The 22899-nt window shown below is 50.5% G+C and overlaps 1 protein-coding gene across 2 annotated transcripts; it reads left to right on the forward strand.

The window, feature by feature from the left end:
• Positions 1-2754: 2754 nt before the first annotated feature.
• On the forward strand, positions 2755-21594 carry SEC14L4 (SEC14 like lipid binding 4). 2 transcript variants are annotated; one of them, XM_065522276.2, is made up of 13 exons: positions 2755-2867; positions 5062-5137; positions 11968-12012; positions 12826-12869; positions 13155-13214; positions 13358-13546; positions 13842-13937; positions 14606-14666; positions 16269-16352; positions 16661-16767; positions 16843-16982; positions 17074-17243; positions 18514-21594. In XM_065522276.2, the coding sequence occupies exons 1-13, from the start codon at positions 2814-2816 to the stop codon at positions 18651-18653; spliced, it is 1266 nt and encodes a 421-aa protein (XP_065378348.1). In that variant the 5' UTR covers positions 2755-2813; the 3' UTR covers positions 18654-21594. The 2 variants fall into 2 exon arrangements, with proteins under 2 accessions (XP_065378348.1, XP_005567657.3); XM_005567600.5 differs by lacking the exon at positions 11968-12012.
• Positions 21595-22899: the final 1305 nt, after the last annotated feature.

The raw sequence follows: 22899 nt of genomic DNA on the forward strand, positions 1-22899 counted from the left end.
CGGGCGCCTGTAGTCCCAGCTATTCGGGAGGCTGAGGCAGGAGAATGGCGGGAACCCGGGAGGCGGAGCTTGCAGTGAGCTGAGATCCGGCCACTGCACTCCAGCCTGGGCGACAGACCAAGACTCTGTCTCAAAAAAAAAAAACAAAAAAAAACTGTCTTAAAAAATAACAATTTAGCTGGGCGCAGTGGCTCATGCCTGTAATCCCAGGACTTTAGGAGGCTGAGGCGGGAGGATCGCTTGAGCTCAGGAGTTTGAGACCAGCCTGGGCAGCATGGCAAAACCACGTTTTGTATTTTTCTACAAAAAAAACCCCCAAAAATTAGCTGGATGTGGTGACGCACACTTGCTGTCCCTGCTACTGCAGAGGCTGAGGTGGGAGCATTGCTTGAACCTTGGGGTGGGGGGCAGTGGAGGGTGCAGTGAGTGGAGATTTTGCCACTGCACTCTAGCCTGGGTGACAGTGAGACCCTGTCTTAAAAAAAGAAAAAAAAATGATTAAAAATAATTCAAAATTATTAAAACATCAAAAGAAACAGGTGAAAGTAATTTTAATAACATATTTTATTGTCCCAATATATTCAAAAATATCATTTAATATATAATCATTTATATAAAATTAATTAGTGAGGCTAGGAGCAGTGGCACACACCTGTAATCCCAGCAATTTGGGAGGCTGAGGTAGATGGATGGCTTGAGCTCAGGAGTTTGAGACCAGCCTGGCTAACATGGCAAAAACCTATGTCTATAAAAAACAAAAACAAAAATTAGCTGGGTGTGGTGGGGTGAGACTGTAGTCCCAGCTACTCAGCAGGCTGAGGTGGGGGCATCACTTGAGCCCGTGAGATCAAGGCTGCAGTGAGCCATGATTGCATCACTGCACTCCAACCTGGGTGACGGAGTAAGATGCTGTCTCAATATACAAATAAATAAAATTAGTTAATTAAACATTTTACTTTTTCTGGTACTAAGCCATCAAAATTTGGTTTGTATTTTACAATTGCAGCATGTCTCCATGCTTGCTATGACAAGCCACGTTGTCACGGCTCAAAAGCTTCTGTGGCTCATGGCCACTGGGTTCGTCCTCTCAGGACTAGAGCTTGGTTTGACTCTATGGGAGGACAGACGGAACAGGGTCTTGTGGCCTGTTTTACTCTCTCCTTCATCTTCACGTCCCCTCTACTCCTCTCTTGAAAATTCACACCCAGCCAACTTCTGTTTTCTCTTTTTGAGACAGAATCTGGCTCTGTCGCCCAGGTTGGAATGCAATGGCGCCATCTCAGCTCATTGCAGCCTCAACCTCCCAGGTTCAAGCGATTCTTGTGCCTCAGCCTCTCAAGTAGCTGGGACTACAGGCACAGACCACCATGCCCAGCTAATTTTTGTATTTATTAGTAGAGACAGGGTTTCACTATGTTGGCCAGGATGGTCTCAAACTCCTGACCTCAAGTGATCCGCCTGCCTCAGCCTCCCAAAGTGCCAGGTGCCAGGATTACAAGCATGAGCCACCACGCCCGGCTGAACTTTTTTCTTGCTTTTCCTGGTGATCTCCACCTGGCTCTCTTGTGTCAGGCAGAGCGGCCTCTTGGCTTTCCGCCCCCTCTGTCACTCTGCCCAGGGCTTTCATTGGTCCTCAGCTGGCACCTTGCATGCCTCCGCCTTCAGACTGTGGCTCTCACCCAGGAGCTCCGCACCTGGGACATCCCAGTATCTCCACCCCTGCAGCTCCCAGCTCTGGTGACAGCCTCAGTAATAACACAATTCTGGCCGGGTGCGGTGGCTCAAGCCTGTAATCCCTGCACTTTGGGAGGCCGAGACGGGCAGATCACGAGGTCAGGAGATCGAGACCATCCTGGCTAACACGGTGAAACCCCGTCTCTATTAAGAAATACAAAAAACTAGCCGGGCGAGGTGGCGGGCGCCTGTAGTCCCAGCTACTCGGGAGGCTGAGGCCGGAGAATGGCGTAAACCCGGGAGGCGGAGCTTGCAGTGAGCTGAGATCCAGCCACTGCACTCCAGCCTGGGTGACAGAGCGAGACTCCGTCTCAAAAAAAAAAAAAAAAAAAAAAAAAAAAACACAATTCTGAAATATATTCCTACCAGCCAGCACTTAGTAGGCAACGCCAGGCATTCTGCTGACCCGGGGTACATCCTCTTATCCTTCCAACTGTCTTGAGGGCCGGAACCATTTTGCACATAAGGCTGTCCTATCAGTCAGTGAACACTGACAGGTCCCAGACTGTGTTCAAGGCAGGGAAAGGAGCTTGGGGGTCCTTAGACAAAAGCCCTGGGGGTCCTAGAGAGTTGAACCAGGTTTATTAAAAATTCCTCCATGTTGGCCAGGTGTGGTGGTTCACATGCCTAATCCCAGCACTTTGGGTGGCTAAGGTGGGAGGATTGCTTGAGGCCAGGAGTTCCAGATCAGCCTGGTCAGCATAGCAAAACCCCGTCTCTATTTAATTCAAAATAAGGAAAAAAAAAAATTAAAAAAAAAAAATTTCCTCCATTTTGCTGGAAAGAGGATCGGGATCTTTCCTGCCACCTGCCAACAGGCGGGAGCCCCCGCAGTAAGGAGGCCTGGAGGTGGGGGCCGCCAGCTGCCCCAGGTCATTCTCCCGGCAGGTCACCTCCCTGTCCCAGGTAGGGTGCGCTTGGTGACCACAGCAAAAAATCCTCGAGGGGAGGAGAGAGCTGGGCAGGGCGGGGCAGGACCAGCGCCTCTCCCGTCGGGGCGGGACCAACATCTGGCCCAGCAGGCACAACCAGGCGGCAGCGGATACCAGGCGGCAGGCGGACCTGCGCCCGCGGTCACCATGAGCGGCCGAGTCGGGGACCTGAGCCCCCAGCAGCAGGAGGCGCTGGCCAGGGTGAGGGGCATCGCGGGCTGGGAGGCTTGGGGAGGGGCCCTGTGCAGCCTGGCGCTGCCCAACTCGGCTGGAGCCCCCATGGTAAGGGCTGGAACACCGAGCCTGGAGAGAGCGCCGCTGTTCTGCCCTCTGGTCCTGAGTGCGGTTGCTGAGGCCGCTACGTGCAGCACGCGGGACAGGAGTCTCTCTCTGGGTGATCTGGGGCCGAATCCAGTCTTCTGACCTTGCTTGCTCTCCACCACCCGGCCCTGGTCCTTCTCCCCGGTTGTGGGGGAGGGATTGGCGCTGCCATCTGGCTGCTGGGGCAGCCTTGGGTAGACAGACTCCTTTTCATGCTCAGGTTGCAACATTTGTTTGTTTGGTTTCTCTTTGTGATTTGTTCACAGGGCCCAAGCTTCCCTATCTGTAATCTTTTTTTTTTTTTTTTTTTTTGAGATGGAGTCTTGCTCTGTCCTCCAGGCCGGAGTGTAATGACACAATCTCTGCTCACTGCAACCTCCACCTCCTGAGTTCAAGCGATTCCCCTGCCTCAGCCTCCCAAGTAGCTGGGGCTACAGGTGCCCGCCACCACACCCGACTAATTTTTGTATTTTTAGTAGAGATGGGGTTTCACCATATTGGCCAGGCTGGTCTCAAACTCCTGACCTTATGATCCACCCGCCTTGGCCTCCCAAAGTGCTGGGATTACAGGTGTGAGCTACTGCACCTGGCCTCATATTTCTAATCCCAAATTCGGATTCACAGATTCACCTTCAAACCCAGCTCTTGCCTTCAGCTCTGTTAGTCCCCAGGGAAGTGAGATCGCCTCTCTTTCTCAGACCCAAGCCTCAGTCACAGACCCAAACTCTAAATGACATCCTTCAACTCTGCCAGTAGGAAAAGGCACACTTACTCCCCGACAGCCCCAACAGATGTCCTGATAAGGCATTCGTGGCTTCTCTTTCAGCCCCTGTCTGTTGACCTCTGCCTCTGTTTTTTTCCCACACAGCCTCCACTGTCTGGGGCATCAGGCAATCCACGCTGGCTGAGTGCTCACATTTATCTGACACCTGCTTGGAGCCAAGCCTGCTAAGTGTTTTACGTGCACAAACTCCTTTGGTTCGCACAAGTTTATTATTATCCCCATTTCACAGATAAGGAAACTAAGGCTCAGAGAGGTTTGGTAACTTGCCTCTAAATCTAAACCCTTAAGATGCAGTATCAGGGATAACATTCCTAAAACCCTCTAGCTGGCCTGCAGCAGAATCTCCCAGGGATACTTGAAAAAATAAGGCTGGCAGTCGGGTGCGGTGGCTCATGCCTGTGATGACAGCACTTTGGGATGCCAAGGTGGGCAGATTGAGCCAAGGAGTTTGAGACCAGTCTGGGCAAAATGGCAAGACCCCATCTCTACAAAAAGTACAACAATTAGCTGGGCGTCTTGTGTGCCTGTGGTCCCAGCTACTTGGGAGTCTGGGCTGGGAGGATCTATTGAGCCCGGGAGGCGGAGGTTGTAGTGAGCCAAGATCACGCAACTACACTCCAGCTTGGGCAACAGAGTGAGATCCTGTCTCAATAATAATGATAGTAATAGTAAAATAATAAAAATCATAATAAAATAAAAATTAAAAATAAGGATGCCAGGGCCCCACCTTAGACAGGTAGAATGGGAGTCCTGTGTGTAGGGCACCCCCAAATTTTGGGAAGGACCCAATTCTTTTTCTTTTTTTTTTTTTTTTGAGACGGAGTCTTGCTCTGTCGCCCAGGCTGGAGTGCAGTGGCCGGATCTCGGCTCACTGCAAGCTCCGCCTCCCGGGTTCACGCCATTCTCCTGCCTCAGCCTCCCGAGTAGCTGGGACTACAGGTGCCCGCCACCTCGCCCGGCTAGTTTTTTTTTTTGTATTTTTTAGTAGAGATGGGGTTTCACCGTGTTAGCCAGGATGGTCTTGATCTCCTGACCTCGTGATCCGCCCGTCTCGGCCTCCCAAAGTGCTGGGATTACAGGCTTGAGCCACCGCGCCCGGCCCCCCAATTCTTTTTCCTATGTTGGGCTGGAGGGTTCCCTGTTTTCAGATGGCAAAGTTGTTCAGGGCAGCACCCTGCATGGTCTCCAGGTGGAGTTGACTGGTGGATGAAGTGGGAAGGGTTAGGGGTGGGGTTGGTGGCCCCCAAGGTCATGAGAGTTCCGCTGACCATCAGCTCTTCCCCCGCTCAGTTCCGGGAGAACCTCCAGAACCTGCTGCCCATGCTGCCCAATGCTGATGACTACTTCCTCCTACGCTGGCTGCTAGGTGAGGCTTGCAGGGGCCAGGGGAGGCGGAGAGGGAGGGAAGGAAGGAGGGTCTCAGGAGAGGAGTGGGAGGCTTTGGGGAACAAAGCTGTAGAGTAGTAAAGAACACAAGCTTGCCGGGCGCGGTGGCTCACGCCTGTAATCCCAGCACTTTGGGAGGCTGAGGTAGGTTGATCACCTGAGGTCGGGAGTTCGAGATCAGCCTGACCAACGTGGGGAAACCCTGTCTCTACTAAAAATACAAAATTAGCCGGTGTGGTGGCACATGCCTGTAATCGCAGCTACTCAGGAAGCTGAAGCAGGAAAATTGCTTGAACCCGGGAGGCGGAGGTTGCAGTGAACTGAGATCCTGCTATTGCACTCCAGCCTGGGCAACAAGAGTGAAGCTCCGTCTCAAAAAAAAAGAACACAGGCTCTGGAATCAGCCTGCTCTGACTGGAATCTGAGCTCCCCTGTGTTTGAGCACAGCACAAAACCCCACTGAGCCTCAGTTTCTTCATCTGTCAAGAAAAGATGAGGCAACAGGTGGGCACAGCGCCGGGGTGAGGTTACAGTTAACAACCAGGACATCCTTAGGACTTAACTGGCCTCTGGCCTGGCCAGCCCTTGGGGCAGATATTGCGAAGCACTGTCTTCAGTACTTGCCTTTGGGTCTACCTCCAGTTCCCCGAGGACAGGGCTCTGTTGTCCCCTAAAGGAACCGAGGTGCCCTAGTGCACTGAGCAGGTGCCCAGCAAACACTTAAGGAATTGGATTTAGTGAATGGTAGAGAAACAGTTTCTTCTAGGAATTACAGGAGCAGTCTAAAAAAATAACAAGCCAGATGTGATGGCTCACGCCTATAGTCCCAGTGCTTTGGGAGGCTGAGGCGGGCAGATTGCTTGAGCTCAGGAGTTCAAGACCAGCCTGGGCAACATGGCGAAACCTCATCTCTACAAAACATACAAAACTTAGCTGGGTGTACTGCTGAGCACCTGTAATCCCAGCTACTCAGGAGGCTGAAGTGAGAGGATCACTTGAGCCCGGGAGGTGGAGGATGCAGTGAGCTGAGCTTGCACCACTGTACTCCAGCCTGGGCAACAGAGTGAAACCCCATCTCAAAATACTAATGATAGTAACAGACACTGCCCCAGGGCTTAGGGAAAAATTCATCTTAACTCATTACGCCTCATGGAATGGATTTTGAACTTGAGATGGGTGAGAAGTCAGGAGTCAGCCCAGAAAGCATACAGTGCAGGGTTTAAAACGCTGGCTTTGGAATGGGGCAGAGCTGCGACTGAGTTCCAGAGCTAGCAGTGTGCCCGTGGCAAGCCATTCACTGTCTCAACCTCACTTTCCTCTTCTGTGTAATGGACAAAATACTGGTCCCTACCTTCAGGGTGCTGTGAGTCAAATGAGGTCGCAGTGGCACACAGCGCCTGAGAAAAGGAAGTCCCTACCAGGGACTAATTCTTCCTCTGAATTTTTCTGTCTGTTTTTTTTTTTTTTCAATATTTTGGCCAGGCCCTGTGACTCATGCCTGTAATCCCAGCAGTTTGGGAGGCTGAGAGGGGCGGACCACTTGAGGCCAGGAGTTTGAGACCAGCCTGGCCAACATAGCGAAAACTCATCTCTACAAAAATACAAAAATTAGCCGGGTGTGGTGGCATGTGCCTGTAGTTGCAGTTACTCAGGAGGCTGAGGCATGAGAATCACTTGAACCCAGGAGGCGGAGGTTGCAGTGAGCCGAGATCATGCCATTGCACTCCAGCCTGGGCAACAGAGCGAGACTCTGTCTTAAAAAAATATATCTATATGTGTGTGTGTGTACATATATATATAAAAACTTTAATTTTTAGAATAGTTTTAGATTTTCAGAAAATTGCAAATATAGTGCAAAAAGTTCCCACATACTCTGCCCCTAGTTTTCCTTATTATTAATGTCCTCTTCTTATGATGATGATGGTACATTTGTTAGAATTAATAAACCAATATGGATACATTATTATTAACTACAGTTCACATATTAGTTGGATTTCCTTCATTTTTCTCTTCCAGGATCCCATCCAGGATCCCACATTATATTTAGTTGTCTTGCCCTCCTTAAGACCCCTTGGCTGTGGCACTTTTTATTTGTTTTTGACAAAGGAATATGTCACTGCCCCCAGCCTGGACTAAAGAAGGAGTTGGGACAGTTGATTTCTTGAAGGCCCTTGATACAGCATCAGCCCTCTCTCCTCCTTTAGAGTCTTTTTGGGTTTAAAACCCAGCTTTGGGGGTGCTTGGTGTGTCCTTGATAAAGGAGTGGGATTGCAGGTACCTAGGCTTCCAGGTCATAGGAAAGAAAAAGGATCCAAGATCGGGAAGGGGGCTGGGTATCCTGATGCCTCCCACCTCATGCCATGGGTGACAGGACCTGCTGGCATGGCCCCGTCGTCCACTGCAGCATCAGTTCCACTACTCCCGGCCTCACTAACCCAAGACCCAGGCAAACGGGAGGGCTACTCCTGAGGCTGAGCTTGACAGAGGACCCTCTCCCAGGCCTCATGCTGAGGGGCTTTTCCCAACCCTCCTTCTGAAGTTCTTTTCCTTTGTTTTTATTTTTTTTATTTTTATTTTTTGTAGACACAGGGTCATAGGGGCTCACTACATTGCCCAGGCTGGTCTCGAACCCCTGGACCCAAAATGATCCTCCTGCCTCAGCCTCTCAAAGTGCAGGGATTACAGGCATGAGCCACTCTGCCTGACCCCCTCTGTTTTTCCTTATCTTCATCCCACATCTGTCTGTCAGTTCCATTAGTTTCATCTGATGTCAGTTCCATCAGGGCAGGGATGTGCCTGCCCTGATCCCCTCCGCCTGGCACATAGTAGGTGCTACTTAAAAAAAAAAAAATCTGTCCTCATATCCCATGAGCATTGCCCAAACCACTGTCTATAGGACAAGAAACCACACTCTGGTTCCTAATTGAAAAATCTCCTATAGCTAGGCACGGTGGCTCACTCCTGTAATCCTGGGATTTTGGGAATCTGAGGCAGGAGGATTGCTTGACCCAGGAGTTCAAGACCAGTCTAGGCAACATGATGAAAGCACATCTCTACAAAAAGTTCAAAAATAAGCCAGGCGTGTTGGTGCATGCTTGTAGTTCCAGCTATTCGGGAGGCTGAGGTAGGAGGATGGCTTGTCTCAAAGAACAAACAAACAACAAAACAGAAAATCACCTATAAATTGATTCTTTTTTAGGCCTATAAGAGAAGATTATGAACAAATATGCACTAATAAATTTGAAAATCCAGGTGAAGAAAGACACATTCCTAGAAAATAATATATAAGACCAAAATCCAGCAAGAAGAAATAGAAAATGTCATCAGACCAATAAATATTAGAGAAATCGAAATGGCAGCAAAATCTTCCCCTCCCCCAAAACTCAGACTCCAGTGGTTCTACAGATGAATTCCTCCGAAGTTTTAAGACCAGCTGTCCGGGCGCGGTGGTTCACGCCTGTAATCCCAGCACTTTGGGAGGCCGAGGTGGGTGGATCACCTGGGGTCGGGAGTTCGAGAAAAGCCCGACCAACATGGAGAAACCCTGTCTCTACTGAAAATACAAAAATTAGCCAGGCATGGTGGTGGGCACCTGCAATCCCGGCTACTCGGGAGGCTGAGGCAGGAGAATCGCTTGAACCTAGGAGGTAGATGTAGCAGTAAGCCGAGATTGTACCATCACACTCCAGACTGGGCAACAGAGAGAGACTGCGTCTCAAAAAACAAACAAAAACAGTTAATTTCTAGCTCATACAAATTGTTTAAGAACCTATGAGAGAGTGAAAGTTACCTTAAATTTGATTTCAAAGATAGATCAGTACAATTTTTAAAATTTCATTTTATTATTATCATTTTTTTGAGACAGAGTCTTGCTTTATTGCTAAGGATGGAGTGCAGTGGTGAAATTTCGGCTCACTGGAAACTCCACCTCCTGGGTTCAAGTGATTCTCGTGCCTCAGCCTCCTGACAAGCTGGGATTACAGGCATGAGCCACCACACTCGGCTAATTTTTTGTATTTTTAGTAGAGATAGGGTTTCACCATGTTGGCCAAGCTGGTCTTGAACTCCTGACCTCAAGTGATCTGCTTGCCTTGGCCTCCCAAAGTGCTGAGATTACAGGCAGGAGCCACCGTGCCCGGCTAATACAAGTTTTTAAAAAAGAAAATTCTCAGCCTATTTTACTTATGAATGTAGATATAAAGAAGTCTAAATCAGGCCAGGCGTGGTGGCTCACACCTGTAATCCCAGCACTTTGGGAGGCCGAGGCAGGTGGACCACCTGAGGTTGGAAGTTCCAGACCAGCCTGACCAACATGGTGAAACCCCAACAATTAAAAAAAAAAAAAAAAAAAAAGGTAGTCTAAATCAATATTATGTAGTAGAATCCAATAAGACATTAAAATTATGCAGCGTGACTGGCTGGGTGCGGTGGTTCACACCTGTCATCCCAGCACTTTGGGAGGCCGAGGCAGGCAAATCACGAGGTCAGGAGATCAAGATCGTCCTGGCTAACAGGGTAAAACCCCGTCTCTACTGAAAATACAAAAACATTAGCTGGGCGTGGTGGTGGGCGCCTGTAGTCCCAGCTACTCAGGAGGCTGAGGCAGGAGAATGGCTTGAACCTGGGAGGTAGAGCTTACAGTGAGCCGAGATTGCACCACTGCACTCCAGCCTGTGCGACAGAGCGAGACTCCTTCTAAAAAAAAAAAAGTACGCAGCGTGACCTAGGGAAGTTTATCTTAGGTGTGCAAGAATACTTCAACAACAGAATATCTATCAGTATCATTGAAAACATTAATGAGTGCTAGAAATGAGAAATTATGTGGCTATCTCAATTAATGCAGATAGAGCATTTGAAAAGGTTCAAATCCTTCTTATAAGACAGAACAAAAGTCTTACCAATCTAGGGATAGAAGGGAGTTTCCTTTACTTGATAATGGTTATGTAGCAAAAATCCTCTGACAAATGTTAACACTTATTAGAGGATTTTAGATGCATTTTCTTTAAGATCAGGAACAAAGAAAGAATAACAACATCAATCAACATTACTGTTTAAATGTAGAACTGGAGACCTTTGCCAATGTTATAAGGAAAGAAAAAAATAATAATTGGTATAAAGACTAGAAGGAAAGAGTTAAAATATTTGCAGAGAAATTGCTTGTCTCTTTTGAAAACCAACTGGATCAACAGAAAACCTCTAGAACTCAAGAGAAAATTCAGCAATATTGCCAGATATAAAAATCAGTAGTGGGCAGGGCATGGTGGCTCACACCTGTAATCCCAGCACTTTGGGAGGCCAAGGCAGGCAGATCGCTTGAAGTTAGGAGTTCAGGACCAGCCTGGCCAATAAAAATACAAAATTTAGCCAGGCATGGTGGTGCGTGCCTGTAGTCCCAGCTGCTCAGGAGGCTGAGGCATGAGAATTACTTGAACCCGGGAGGTGGAGGTTGCAGTGAGCTGAGATCTGCACTCCAGTCTGAGTGACAGAGTAAGACTCTGTCTCAAAAAAAAAAAAAAAAAAAAAAGATAATGAAAAGTCAGATACAATTCAAAACAGCAACAAAGTCCATAAAATACCCAGGAGTTTAACCTATAACACAAAAGACCTGTACAGCAAAAATCATAAAATCTCTGAAGTATATAGAACTGCCCTGTTCAGTGTGATAACCTGTAGCCACATATAACTGTAACGATTAAATTAAATTAAAACTCCAGGTCCTCAATCACACTTGCCATGTTTCAACTGCTCCGTAGCCTCAGGCAGCTAGCGGCTACCTTAATGAGCAGCTCAGGTATAGGATATTTCCATCATCACAGAACGTTCTCTTTAATAGAATTGACACAGAAGGTGATTTTAATAAATACATAGCCCAGAGCAAAGATCGGGCAGGTGAACTTGGTGGCTTATCTTCAAATATTTGCAGAATTGGCACACTGACAAGGGATTACATCTATTTGTTTGACCTCTGATGATGCGGCTGGAATCATCACAGGGCAGATTTGGGTTCAGTCAAAGCTGCTGAAGAATGGAATGGTAATGCCTTCTGTGGTAATGAACTCCCCATCGTGGGAGATAATCAAGGCTGAGCTGTTGCATTGGGGGTTCTTTCTTTCTTTCTTTCTTTCTTTTTCTTTTTTTAAGACAAGGTCCCACTCTGTCGCCAGTGGTGCGACCTTGGCTTACTGCAGCCCCCTCCTCCTGGGTTCAAGTGATTCTCGTGCCTCAGCCTTCCGAGTAGCTGGGACTACAGGTGTGCACCACCACGACTGGCTAAGTTTTGTGGGTTTTGTTGTTGTTGTTGTTGTTTGAGACAAAGTCTTGCTCTTGTCCCCCAGGCTGGAGTGCAATGTCACGATCTCAACTCACTGCAAACTTTGCCTCCCGGGTTCAAGCGATTCTCCCTACCTCAGCCTCCTGAGTAGCTGGGATTACAGGCACCTGCCACCATGCTTGGCTAATTTTTGTATTTTTAGTAGAGACGGGGTTTCACCATGTTGGCCAGGCTGGTCTCGAACTCCCGACCTCAGGTGATCTGCCCGCCTTGGTCTCCCAAAGTGTTGGAATTACAGGCGTGAGCCACCACGCCCAGCTGGGAGTGATTTCTGGAACTGGTTCATGGTCAGAGCAGAGGAGGACTGGATAGCATCTGAGATCCCTTCCATCTGAAAATCTCTGACCTTGCATATTGTTTCAGCTCCGCGAGTAGACAAATTCCTCAGTGAGCCAGGGGTCTCAGAGAGCAACAGTCAAAGCATTTCTAAAATAGATCATCACGTTTTCAATTACAGTGTGTCTATTTCTTCAAAATAGGTAATCATGAGAGCTACTGTTTATTGAGAACCTACTGTGAGCCAGGTACTGAGCCAAGCACTTTCTATACATTATCTCATGTTGTTTTTTGAATAACTGAAACAGATAGTGTTCTCATTTAACTGATTTAAAAAACTAAGGCTCAGAGAAGGTAAGTTACTTGTTCAAGGTTGCACAGGAAATAAAAGGGCAACACTAGACTTTAAGCCCCAGTCTGTGTGAATCCAAACCCCATGCTCCCCACCACCCCTAACACTGTGCAGGTGGCGGGAGGATCTCTGCTTCCTGAGGGACATCAAATACAGGCTAGACTGGCCTCCAGAAGGTTGTAGGAGGACTGGAAACTGAAATCAAGGGCTCTCCAGTCTTCTAGATGATTAAAGATCCTTAACTTGTTAAAAAAACATTTCTAGGTCGGGCACAGAGGCTCGCGCCTATAATCCCAACACTTTGGGAAGCTGAGGCAGGAGGACTGCTTGAGGCCAGGAGTTCAAGACCAGCCTGGGCAACATAGCAAGATCCCTATCTCTACAAAAAAAAGAAATCTAAAAAAAATTAGCCAGGCGTGGTGGTGTGGCCCTGTAGTCTCAGCTACTCAGAAGGCTAGGGTAGGAGGATCACCTGGGCCAAAGGCCACAGTAAGCTATGATCACATCACTGCACTCTGGCCTGGGCAACAGAGCCAAGACCCTGTCTCAAAAAACAAACAAACAAACAGCTATTTCTAGATGTTCAGTGTATTCTTGGGGTGTCAGGAAAAGGCTGGGGACACCTTAGCTATTTCCTCATGAGATTTTAGGGAACGGCTCTTTCTAGATCTAGCCTTGAGCTTCTACTTACCTCCTCTTGTTCTTGCAGCTCGAAACTTTGACCTGCAGAAATCTGAGGACATGCTCCGGAGGGTAAGGATCTCTGATCCCTACTGTCCTGCTTTCCATGCACCGTGACCCAGGGATTCGCGGCAAAAGGGTAGAGACTCTGGCCCTGTCCCATTCTCCTGTTCCTTCTTTCTTCCTCCCCCGATCCCTTTCTGCATCAGACCCAAGTCCCACCAGCCTACCTCCTGTCACCAAACCCGAAGAGCCTGGATATGCTCTGGCGGGATCTTGGTGGCTGTGGGCAGAGGGACCTAGCCTGGTGTCCCCAGGTTCCTGCAGAATCCTATAGCTGCTGCTGTGTCCCTGCAGCACATGGAGTTCCGGAAGCAACAAGACCTGGACAACATCGTCACGTGGCAGCCCCCCGAGGTGAGCCTTGAGCAGCATCCCCCAGGCCATCTGAGGCCCCCCACCACTGACCTCATCTCCCACCTACCACATCCAGCCGCCTGATGGAGTAGGGACCCAGCCTAGTGAGCTGGATAGAGTCAGGACCTTACCCACACCTCCAGGTCATCCAGCTGTATGACTCGGGTGGTCTTTGTGGCTACGACTACGAAGGCTCCCCTGTGTACTTCTGCATCATCGGATCCCTCGACCCCAAGGGTCTCCTGCTGTCGGCCTCCAAGCAGGATTTGATCCGGAAGCGCATCAAGGTCTGTGAGCTGCTTTTGCATGAGTGTGAGCTGCAGACTCAGAAGGTGAGCAGCTGGGGTGGAGCTGGGCCTCATCTGTCTATAGGGTGGCACCAGGACCAGAGAGGGGTGGCACCTTCCCCCTCCCCAGCCCTCAGCACTCAGGGCTCTGGTGGAATGTGGGCTTCACCCACCCTTACCCACCCATGAAGGTGAGGTGTTTTTCATCTCTCTGGAAAACACTATGGGCTGCCAGAGGGTGGGATGGCAGGAAGGTGGGGAGAGGTGCCCAAGTCTCTCTGGCCAGGATCTCCTGGCTGGAGCTGTTGTCTGATCTATATGCTGACGCTGTCCCAAGCAGCTGGGCAGGAAGATCGAGATGGCGCTGATGGTGTTTGACATGGAGGGGCTGAGCCTGAAGCACCTGTGGAAGCCAGCTGTGGAGGTCTACCAGCAGGTAAGGTGGGCGGCTGGTTTGGGGCTGGTGTGGGCAGCGGCTCCCAGCTACGAACTGCTGTGAGAATCCAGTGAGATAGAGGAGTGGGTATGCCCTGCAAGGGCTCCACAGAGCAGCCAATGATGCTGGCCTAGAGTCCACCCTCCAAGGAGAAAGAGGAGCAAGAGTAACACAAAGGCCAGGCATGATGGCTCACACCTGTCGTCCCAGCACTTTGGGAGGCCAAGGTGGGAGGATCGCTTGAGCCCGGGAGTTCAAGATCAGCCTGAGCAACACAGTGAGATGTCATCTCTACCAATAATAATAATAATTATTATTATTATTTATTATTATTATTTTTTACATTAGCCCAGTGCAGTGGCACGTGCCTGTAGTCCTAGATACTTGGGTGGCTGAGGTGGGAGGATCTCTTGAACCCAGGAGTTCAAGGTTGCAGTGAGCTGTGATTGTGCCACTATACTCCACCTTGGGCGACAGAGCAAGACCCTGTCTCGAGAACAGATCAACAAATAAAAAAAGAATAATAGAGAGGAGGAGGCACATGCTTGTGGGGAAGGTAGGATGGGCCAGGGATGGGCCTCTTGTCTCAGCAGCATCAGAGACCACAGAGACCCATGGGCGGGAGGTGATGGAACAGAGCCCCAACCAGACTCATCTTGACTCCACAGTTTTTTGGCATCCTGGAAGCAAATTATCCTGAGACTTTGAAGAATTTAATTATTATTCGAGGTAAGCCCATGACCGGGATGACCTCCTGGGGAGGGAGAAGCAGGAATCGGGGGGTACAATAGGTAAGCCGTGAAGTTAAAGGCTTCTTCAACCATCCTTTGTGAGGAACCAGGTTTTGTGTGGTTGGTTTCTGGTTAGTTAGTTATTGAGATGGAGTCTCACTCTGTCACCCAGACTGGAGTGCAATGTCACGATCTCTGCTCACTGCAACCTCTGCCTCCTGGGTTCAAGCGATTCTCCTGCCTCAGCCTCCCTAGTAGCTGGGATTACAGGTGCATGCCATCATGCCTGGCTAATTTTTGTATTTTTAGTAGAGACGGGGTTTCCCCATGTTGGCCAGGCTGGTTTCGAACTCCTGATCTCAGGTCATCCAGCCACCTCAGCCTCCCACAGTGCTGGGATTACAGGAGTGAGCCACCGCACCTGGCCTCTGGCATTATTTTCTAGTTTCAGTCCTTCACAGGTTCATATTTTTGTAATACACAAAATCATGCACTGGTATGTTGCAACAATGTCAAGTTATAAGTTTCTAAATGTTTACTGTTACTTACTTATGTCAGTGTGGGCTGGGAACCGATAGTCCATGGACCACACTAATGGATGGACACACTTTGAGCAGGAATGGTCCCTGGCTGCCCTGGTGATGTCATGTGTTCCAGAGTCAGAGGATCTGATTCAAATCTAACTAGCTCTATGATTTTATCCAAGTCTGCTTAACCTCACTGAGCCTCAGTTTCCCATTCTGTAAGATGAGGATACAGTAACCCCCTCCCCAAATATAACTATGAGGTTAAATGAAACAGTGTGTGGAGAAGATGGAGCACAGAGCTTGGCCCACAGACAGTGCTCACTTGAGTGTGAGCAATTCAGAGCAGGACAGGAGGTCTAATGTAAATGTCACACCCAAGAAGATTCCAGACAACCTGGAGTGTGGAAAAGAAGAGATACTGTTGGGGAATCAATATTGCTGACCCCAGAGCCAGCTTGTGTTCAACCCCTTACAACTGGGTTGGGGAGACAACCATTTGTTTTTTATTTTATTTGTTTTTATTTTTTTAATTTGTTTTTTCTTTTTCGAGATGGAACCTCGCTCTGTCACCCAGGCTGTAGTGCAGTGGCACGATCTTGGCTCACTGCAACCTCTGCCTCCCAGGTTCAAGCAATTCTTGTGCCACTGCCACCCGAGTAGCCGGGATTACAAGCATGCACCACTACACCCAGCTAGCTTTTGCATTTTTAGTAGAGACAGGGTTTCACCATGTTGGCCAGGCTGGTCTTGAACTCCTGGCTTCAAGTGATCTGCCTGCCTCTGCCTCCCAAAGTGCTGGGATTTCAGGCATGAGCCACTGCACCCGGCCTGAGACAACCACTTATTGAAAGCCAGCAACTGTGCCAGGTGTTATACATACATTATTTCACCTTCCTTTTCCAGTTAACTGCACTAAGACTTAGAGATGGTGCGTAACTTGCTGAAGGTCACACAACAGAGAGTGGCAGAATCCATATCTGTCCAACTCCTGTCCAGCACCTGCTCTTGACTGTGGCTCTGTATCCCCATGTCCTCTCTGGTCCAGCTTCTCAAGAGATTTACATGTGTTTCAGCCCCCAAACTGTTCCCTGTGGCCTTCAACTTGGTCAAGTCGTTCATGAGTGAGGAGACACGCAGGAAGATTGTGATTCTGGGAGGTGAGCGGCTTGGCCCCCTGGTTGTGTCCGTCTGCCTGGGAAGCAGAGGTCGACGCTAAAGACCCTGCTTCTCCCTGGCTCGTCCTCTACTCGGGCACTGCCCCTGGTGAGCCTCCACACACACGGGCAATGCCTTGGGTCCTAGACCATGAACTGGGAGCCACATAAAGGTCTTTGGTACGGTTAGGGGTAGGCGCCCAGGGGAGCACACCCAGGATGTATCGGGTCCCCTCACCAGGCTCAGCCCCCTTTTGCCCTCTGTTGAGTCTCCTGAGTCCCCTTGGAGTCCCTCTCTTGCTCCCACACAGACAACTGGAAGCAGGAGCTGACAAAATTCATCAGCCCCGACCAGCTGCCCGTGGAGTTTGGGGGGACCATGACTGACCCCGATGGCAACCCCAAGTGCCTGACCAAGGTACAGGGTGCCCAGAGGATGGGGAAGGAGGGGAGAAGCTGTGATCTAGTGCCCACACACCCCCTTCACCCACAGATCAACTACGGGGGTGAGGTGCCCAAGAGCTACTACCTGTGCAATCAGGTGAGGCTGCAGTATGAGCACACGGTGTCCGTGGGCCGTGGCTCCTCCCTGCAGGTGGAGAATGAGATCCTGTTCCCGGGCTGTGTGCTCAGGTAGGGATCGTAGCCACTCCACACCTGGGAACAGCTGGGAGGGGCCTGGAGCCCAGGCAGGGGGTCGCCAGTGGGGCTTTGTCCACTGCAGGTGGCAGTTCGCATCGGATGGCGGGGACGTCGGCTTTGGGGTTTTCCTGAAGACCAAGATGGGGGAGCGGCAGAAGGCTAGGGAGATGACGGAGGTGCTGCCCAGCCAGCGCTACAACGCCCACCTGGTGCCTGAAGATGGGAGCCTCACCTGCCTCCAGGCTGGCGTCTGTAAGAGCTGCAGGGTTTACTGGAATTGTTTTCCCTGCCAGTCTACCCTCTGCTTGCCCTCTCTTTCCAGCTCTCAGGAGGGTGGGGGGATCTCTATAAACTCCAGGGGAGCTGGCTTTGGGGCCATGGATCGGATGAGTGGCCCCTACCTGTGGGAATGAGGGCAGAGACTCATTGTTGGGGAAGAGCTGGTGTTCAGAACCTAGGGCCTTGGGCTCAGCTCCTGAGAAGCGCCTATACCGGGGTCACTGGACTAAGAGACAGGTAAGTAAGAGGCCATGGACTTAGAATCAGGGGTCTTGGCAAGGGGACCACCCAGTTACATGAACCACCCCACTCTAGGAGTCCCAAAGAGGTAACTTCCTCCAGGTGTTTATCCTTCACCCCCAGGCCTTCCAGGCCAGATGCAGCTCAGTCAGCTTTACCAGAAGCAGCATTGCTCAGGGCCACCACATCTATTGGGAACTGAGCTAGGAGAAGGGGAACCCAAGGTTGATTTCCTATGGAGGAGAAGGGTGTGGCTTATGCTTAAGTCAACACATTAGCTTGTTTCATTCTGTGCAAAGGGAACATTAGGAGAGTAGAGACAGAAAAGTCTGCGTGACTCATCACACCTGAGTTGATGCTGGACCTTGGCATTGAAGGATACGCCTTCTGCAAGACGGAAAAGTGGCTTACGTAGCCCAGCCCATTCCTCCTGGGGTAGCAGGGCTCCTCCCTGGGTTGGGACATTGGGATAAAGGAATCCCAGTACCTCCCCTCCCTTGCTCTGTGACCGCTAAAAGACCATATCACCTCTCTAAGCCTCAGTTTTCTCATCCGTAAAATGAGGATGACATTGCCTTCTGCATGGGGCTGCTTTGAGGATTCAGGGAGGTGTAATGTGTGATGGAATGCATGGTGCATGGAGAGGCCCAAGAGCTACCTGTGCAACCGCAACCAGGCGAGGACGCAGTACGGGCATACTGTGTCCGTGGGCCACAGCTCCTCCCTGCAGGTGGAACTCGAGATCCTGTTCCCAGGCCGCCTGCTCCCTGGCCGTGTGCTGTTCTGTGTGCTGGTGACCATCATGATTCCTCTATGTAGCACAAGCTACCATGGAGATGGCAGTGAGCAACAGGCTTAGGGCTGGGCACAGGCTGACCCTCAGGCTCACCCACTGTCCTGGATAGCTCATTCCCAAGGGTTCCAGGGATGCAGCCGTGCAGGGCTGGCTCTTCCTGCAGATATGCAGGGTTCATGCTCCCTGATCACCTCTCCATCACCACAGATGTCCTGCGCTTCGATAACACCTACAGCCGGATGCATGCCAAGAAGCTCAACTACACTGTGGAGGTGCTGCTTCCCGACAAGGCCTCTGAGGAGACACTGCAGAGTCTCAAGGCGATGAGGCCCTCCCCAACACAGTGAAGACCCCAGCCACCTCCGCCTGTGTGCTCCAACCCCTTCACACCCACTCCCCTGACCCCTGGCCTCCCAGGCAGGGTGGTGCTGAAGGTAGCTGCAGAGAGCCACTTGTCCCACGTCACCATCTCAGCTCATTGTGGGCTCGCCTGGCACAGTGACCAAGCAGGAAGGGGCCACCAGTGCATAGGCCATGCTGAAGATTCAGACAGGAACCTCTTTCCCTGTTCCCAGAGAATGGGGCCGAGAATGAGAATGCCGAAGATGATCCAGTCCACTGAGGATGGGTCCTGCCTGCAGAAGCTGCCCTTTCATCCATCCCAACAAGATCCAGTCACCCAGGACTCGCCCATGCCTGGTGTTCCAGCTTCAGGGGGTGTGCGTGGATCCCAGGCCTTGTGGGCATCACAGCTTCAGGCTTGAAGAGAGAGAAGCCCTGTTCTATGCATGTAGGAGGTCAGCAGGAGTGGGCAGGCCTAGCTGGAGGCAGCTGGGTGAGGGTCCTGTTTCCAGCAGAGCACTGGGGCCCATCCAAGCTTGTTTTGCCACCGCTGGATGGAAAATTGGAAATGGACTGGGCGTGGCGGCTCATGCCTATAATCCCAGCACTTTGGGAGGCTGAGGTGGGCAGATCACCTGAGGTCAGGAGTTCGAGACCAGCCTGGGGACATGGTGAAACCCTGTCTCTACTAAAAATACAAAAACTAGCTGAGCATGGTGGGGTGCACCTGTAATCCCAGCTACTCAGGAGGCTGCAGCGGGAGAATCGTTTGCACCCAGGAGGCAGAGGTTGTAGTGAGCTGAGATTGTGCCACTGCACTCCAGCCTGGGCGACAGAACCAGACTCCGTCTCTAAACAAACAAACAAACAAAGAAAAGAAAATTGGAAATGGAGAGGTGGGGCCGGCATGGGTAACCATCAGAGGACAAAGCCATGCACAGCCTTCCAGTTGAGTGGGTAACGACTGAGTTTCCAGGGAATTCCCAGTGACCTCCACTCCACACCTGCTGTGATCCTGCCAACATTTAGCTTTGGTTCTTTTGGCAGCTGCACCATTGATGGATGCATATACGTAGAGTCTGAACAGGTGCTCTGCTGCTAGAAACGGCAAACCATCTAAATTAAACTCCTAAAGCCAGTGCCACGAGGCATTCCTGTTCCAACTGGGTGTTTGAGCAGATTGGCAGGTTAAAAAAAAAAAAATGGTTGTGCTGGCTCCAAGGAGATGGCCTGGGCTGTGGGGCAAGAGTTACAGGACATCCCCATGTTCAGGGGCTGCCTCTGCATCCGAGATGTGACAGGCATCCCCACTACCCTGTTGCACTGCGTGGCCACCCTGTCTTCTGCTTCCCCAGATGCAGCGATATTTGGAGTGCCCAGAGGCACTTGGCTTCCATGGCAGGCTGTGGCCAACTGGAGTTGGGAGGACCCTGTGCTAAATTTCACAAGGCCCCCCGGTTGTCATGATGGGGGATCATAATACCTCACTCCAGCCTTGACATCCTCTGCCTTGACGTCCTCTGTCTAAAAACCAGGGGTCCCTAGACTTGAACTCTGATTCTTGCCCATGTAACTATCTACAGCCAATTTTCCATCTGCACAGCCTTGTCTGGTTCCTTGCAGGCAGTAAGGATTGCTCTGCCTCAGGCACAAGTGTTTCCTGAGGCTCTGATCACAGGGCTGTGATCACAAATACCAGCTGCCTGGGGGGTGGCAAACAAAAATGGTCAGTCAGGGGCAGGCACTAGTGACTGAATTGCAGTGAGCAGTAGTCGCCTGCAGAGGTGAGAGCAGAATCTCCTACCAAGCCAGGAAGGGAGGGGCACACTGGGAGCTTAGCAGGGGCACATGTCCCCAGCAACCCCATTTGCAATCCTTTTATTTATTTTTTTCTGAGACAGGGTCTCTGTTGCCTAGATTGGAGTGCAGTGGTGAGCTCTCAGCTCACTGCAACCTTCACCTTCCAGGTTCAAGCGATTCTCCTGCCTCAGCCTCCTGAATAGCTGGGACTACAGACATGCACCACCACACCTGGCTGATTTTTGTATTTTTAGTAGAGATGGGTTTTCACCATGTTGGCCAGGTTGGTCTCAAACTCCTGACCTCAAGTGATCTGCCCACCTCGGCCTCCCAAAGTGCTGGGATTACAGGTATGAGCCACCATGCCCAGCCTCCATGTCTAATTTTTAACACTGTCACTGTTTCACAAAACTGAAAAAAAAAAAACAAAAACAAGTCACCCAGAGCAGGGCAGTGGCTCACCCAAAGTTTGTTTCTTCATTTATTCATTCATGGATGTTAATTTAATTTTTTAAAAGTAGAGACAGGGGTCTTGCTATGTTGCCCAGGCTGGTCTTGAACTTCTAGGCTTAAGCCATCCTCCCTGCCTCAGCTTCCCAAAGTGCTGAGGTCACAGGTGTGAGCCACTGGGCCTGGCCTGCTTTTGGGTGCTTATTGAGTTTTTGCCCAGCACCAGGCATGGCAGGCTCTGGGGACACCGAGGACCCTGGGCTGACCCAGCTGTGTTAACTGGAGGTTTGCGCTCATGGAGGGAGGGAGGTGGAAGTGACGTCACTGATCAGTATCAAGTGGGTGCATTGCCACCATGCATGCTTGGTGGGGGCAGGAGCCAAACTCTAGGGGAGCACCCAACCAAGAAACCTGACAAGGGGTCACATGTGCTTTGTCCAAGGAGGAGGTGACCCTGAAGGGAGAGCTGTTGGATGTGCGGGATGACGGCAGGCGAGCCTTCCAGACAGGAATGGGGTGTGGGCGGCCAGTGGGGCAGGGGTGTCTGAGGCCAAAGGAAAGCTGGAAGGGCTCTCCCAGCCTTGGGCAACACTGGTAACAACTCACTGGTATTTCCTACTTCTTCATGGACAACTGTGTACACATTAGATAGTTATTAATAATTAATAAAACCATTTTATAATGCCGGTTACAAAACAGCCGTGTTGTTTGTCAGGAAAGAATGGCAAAATCTTGGCAGGAGGCCACAGATAAAAACTCTTGCTCAAAATGAGGCAATTGGAAATACCCAGGCCTCACGTGTCCAGATAATGGAGGTGGGATCTGCCCTTCCCAGTCCATCTCTTCGCTGGATGCGATACATATATGCATCCATGAATGGTGCAGCTGCCAAAAGAACCACAGTCTTTGGGGAGAGGCAGGTGAGGAGGGCAGCAGGTCGTGGACCCATTGGCGTGTTTTTCTTTTTCTTTTTTGTTTTGTTTTCTTTCTTTCTTTCTTTCTTTTTTTTTTTTTTTTTTTTTTTTTTTTTTTTTTTTGAGATAGGGTCTTACTCTGTTTCTCAGGCTGGAATGCAGTGGCTCAGTCATAGATCACTGCAGCCTTGAACTCCTGGCACAAATCATCCTTTTGCCTCAGCCTCCTGAGTAGCTGGGACCACAGGTGTGCACCACTGCACCTGGCTAATTATTTTTTTATTTTTTTTAAAAATGGGGTCTCACGGCCGGGCGCGGTGGCTCATGCCTATAATCCCACCACTTTGGCAGGCCGAGGTGGGCGGATCACAAGGTCAGGAGACCGAGACCATCCTGGCTAACAGAGTGAAACCCCGTCTCTACTAAAAAATAGAAAAAAGTAGCCGGGCATGGTGGCGGGCGCCCGTAGTCCTAGCTACTTGGAGGCTGAGACAGGAGAATGGCGTGAACCCGGGAGGTGGAGCTTGCAGCGAGCCTAGATCGCATCACTGCACTCCAGCCTGGGTGACAGAGTGAGACTCCGTCTCAAAAAAAAAAAAAAAAAGAAAAGAAAAGAAATAGGGTCTCACTATGTTGCCCAGACTGGTCTTGAACTCCTGGCCTGAAGTGGTCCTCCCACCTTGGCCTCCCAAAGTGTTGGAATTATAGGCATGAGCCACCACACTAGGCCCCAGTGGGGGTGTTTCAATGGCTGTTGGAAAGGCTCACCTGCCCCAGCCCACCTCAACGCCCAAGGAGCCCAAGCCAGAGAGGACACCACTGTGAGAAAGTCTAGGCAGTGCTCAGAGTAGGTCTTCACCAGAGCTTCATGGCACAGCACTCCACAGTTTGCACAGCTCCTTTAAGTCCTGAAGCAGACAGAGATTATAGCCCCATTTTATAGGCCAGGAAACCGAAGCTCAGCAGGGGGCAGTGCCTTGGCCAAAGCCTCTGTGTCCAGTGGAAGACTTGGAACCAGTACCCAAGTCAGCTGCCGCTGGGGTCCCCACCCTGAAGCGGGGGAGATGAGGGTTGATGGCTTGTGGGC

This window comes from Macaca fascicularis, chromosome 10 (assembly GCF_037993035.2).
Source record: "Macaca fascicularis isolate 582-1 chromosome 10, T2T-MFA8v1.1".
NCBI lineage: Eukaryota > Metazoa > Chordata > Mammalia > Primates > Cercopithecidae > Macaca > Macaca fascicularis.

Coding starts and splice junctions, on each gene's coding strand:
- SEC14L4 (XM_065522276.2), top strand. CDS start 2,814: ATGAGCGGCCGAGTCGGGGACCTGAGCCCCCAGCAGCAGGAGGCGCTG. Junction 12,013..12,825: donor GAGAACCTACTGTGAGCCAG/GTACTGAGCCAA, acceptor TTGTTCTTGCAG/CTCGAAACTTTGACCTGCAG. Junction 13,938..14,605: donor CTGTGGAGGTCTACCAGCAG/GTAAGGTGGGCG, acceptor TTGACTCCACAG/TTTTTTGGCATCCTGGAAGC.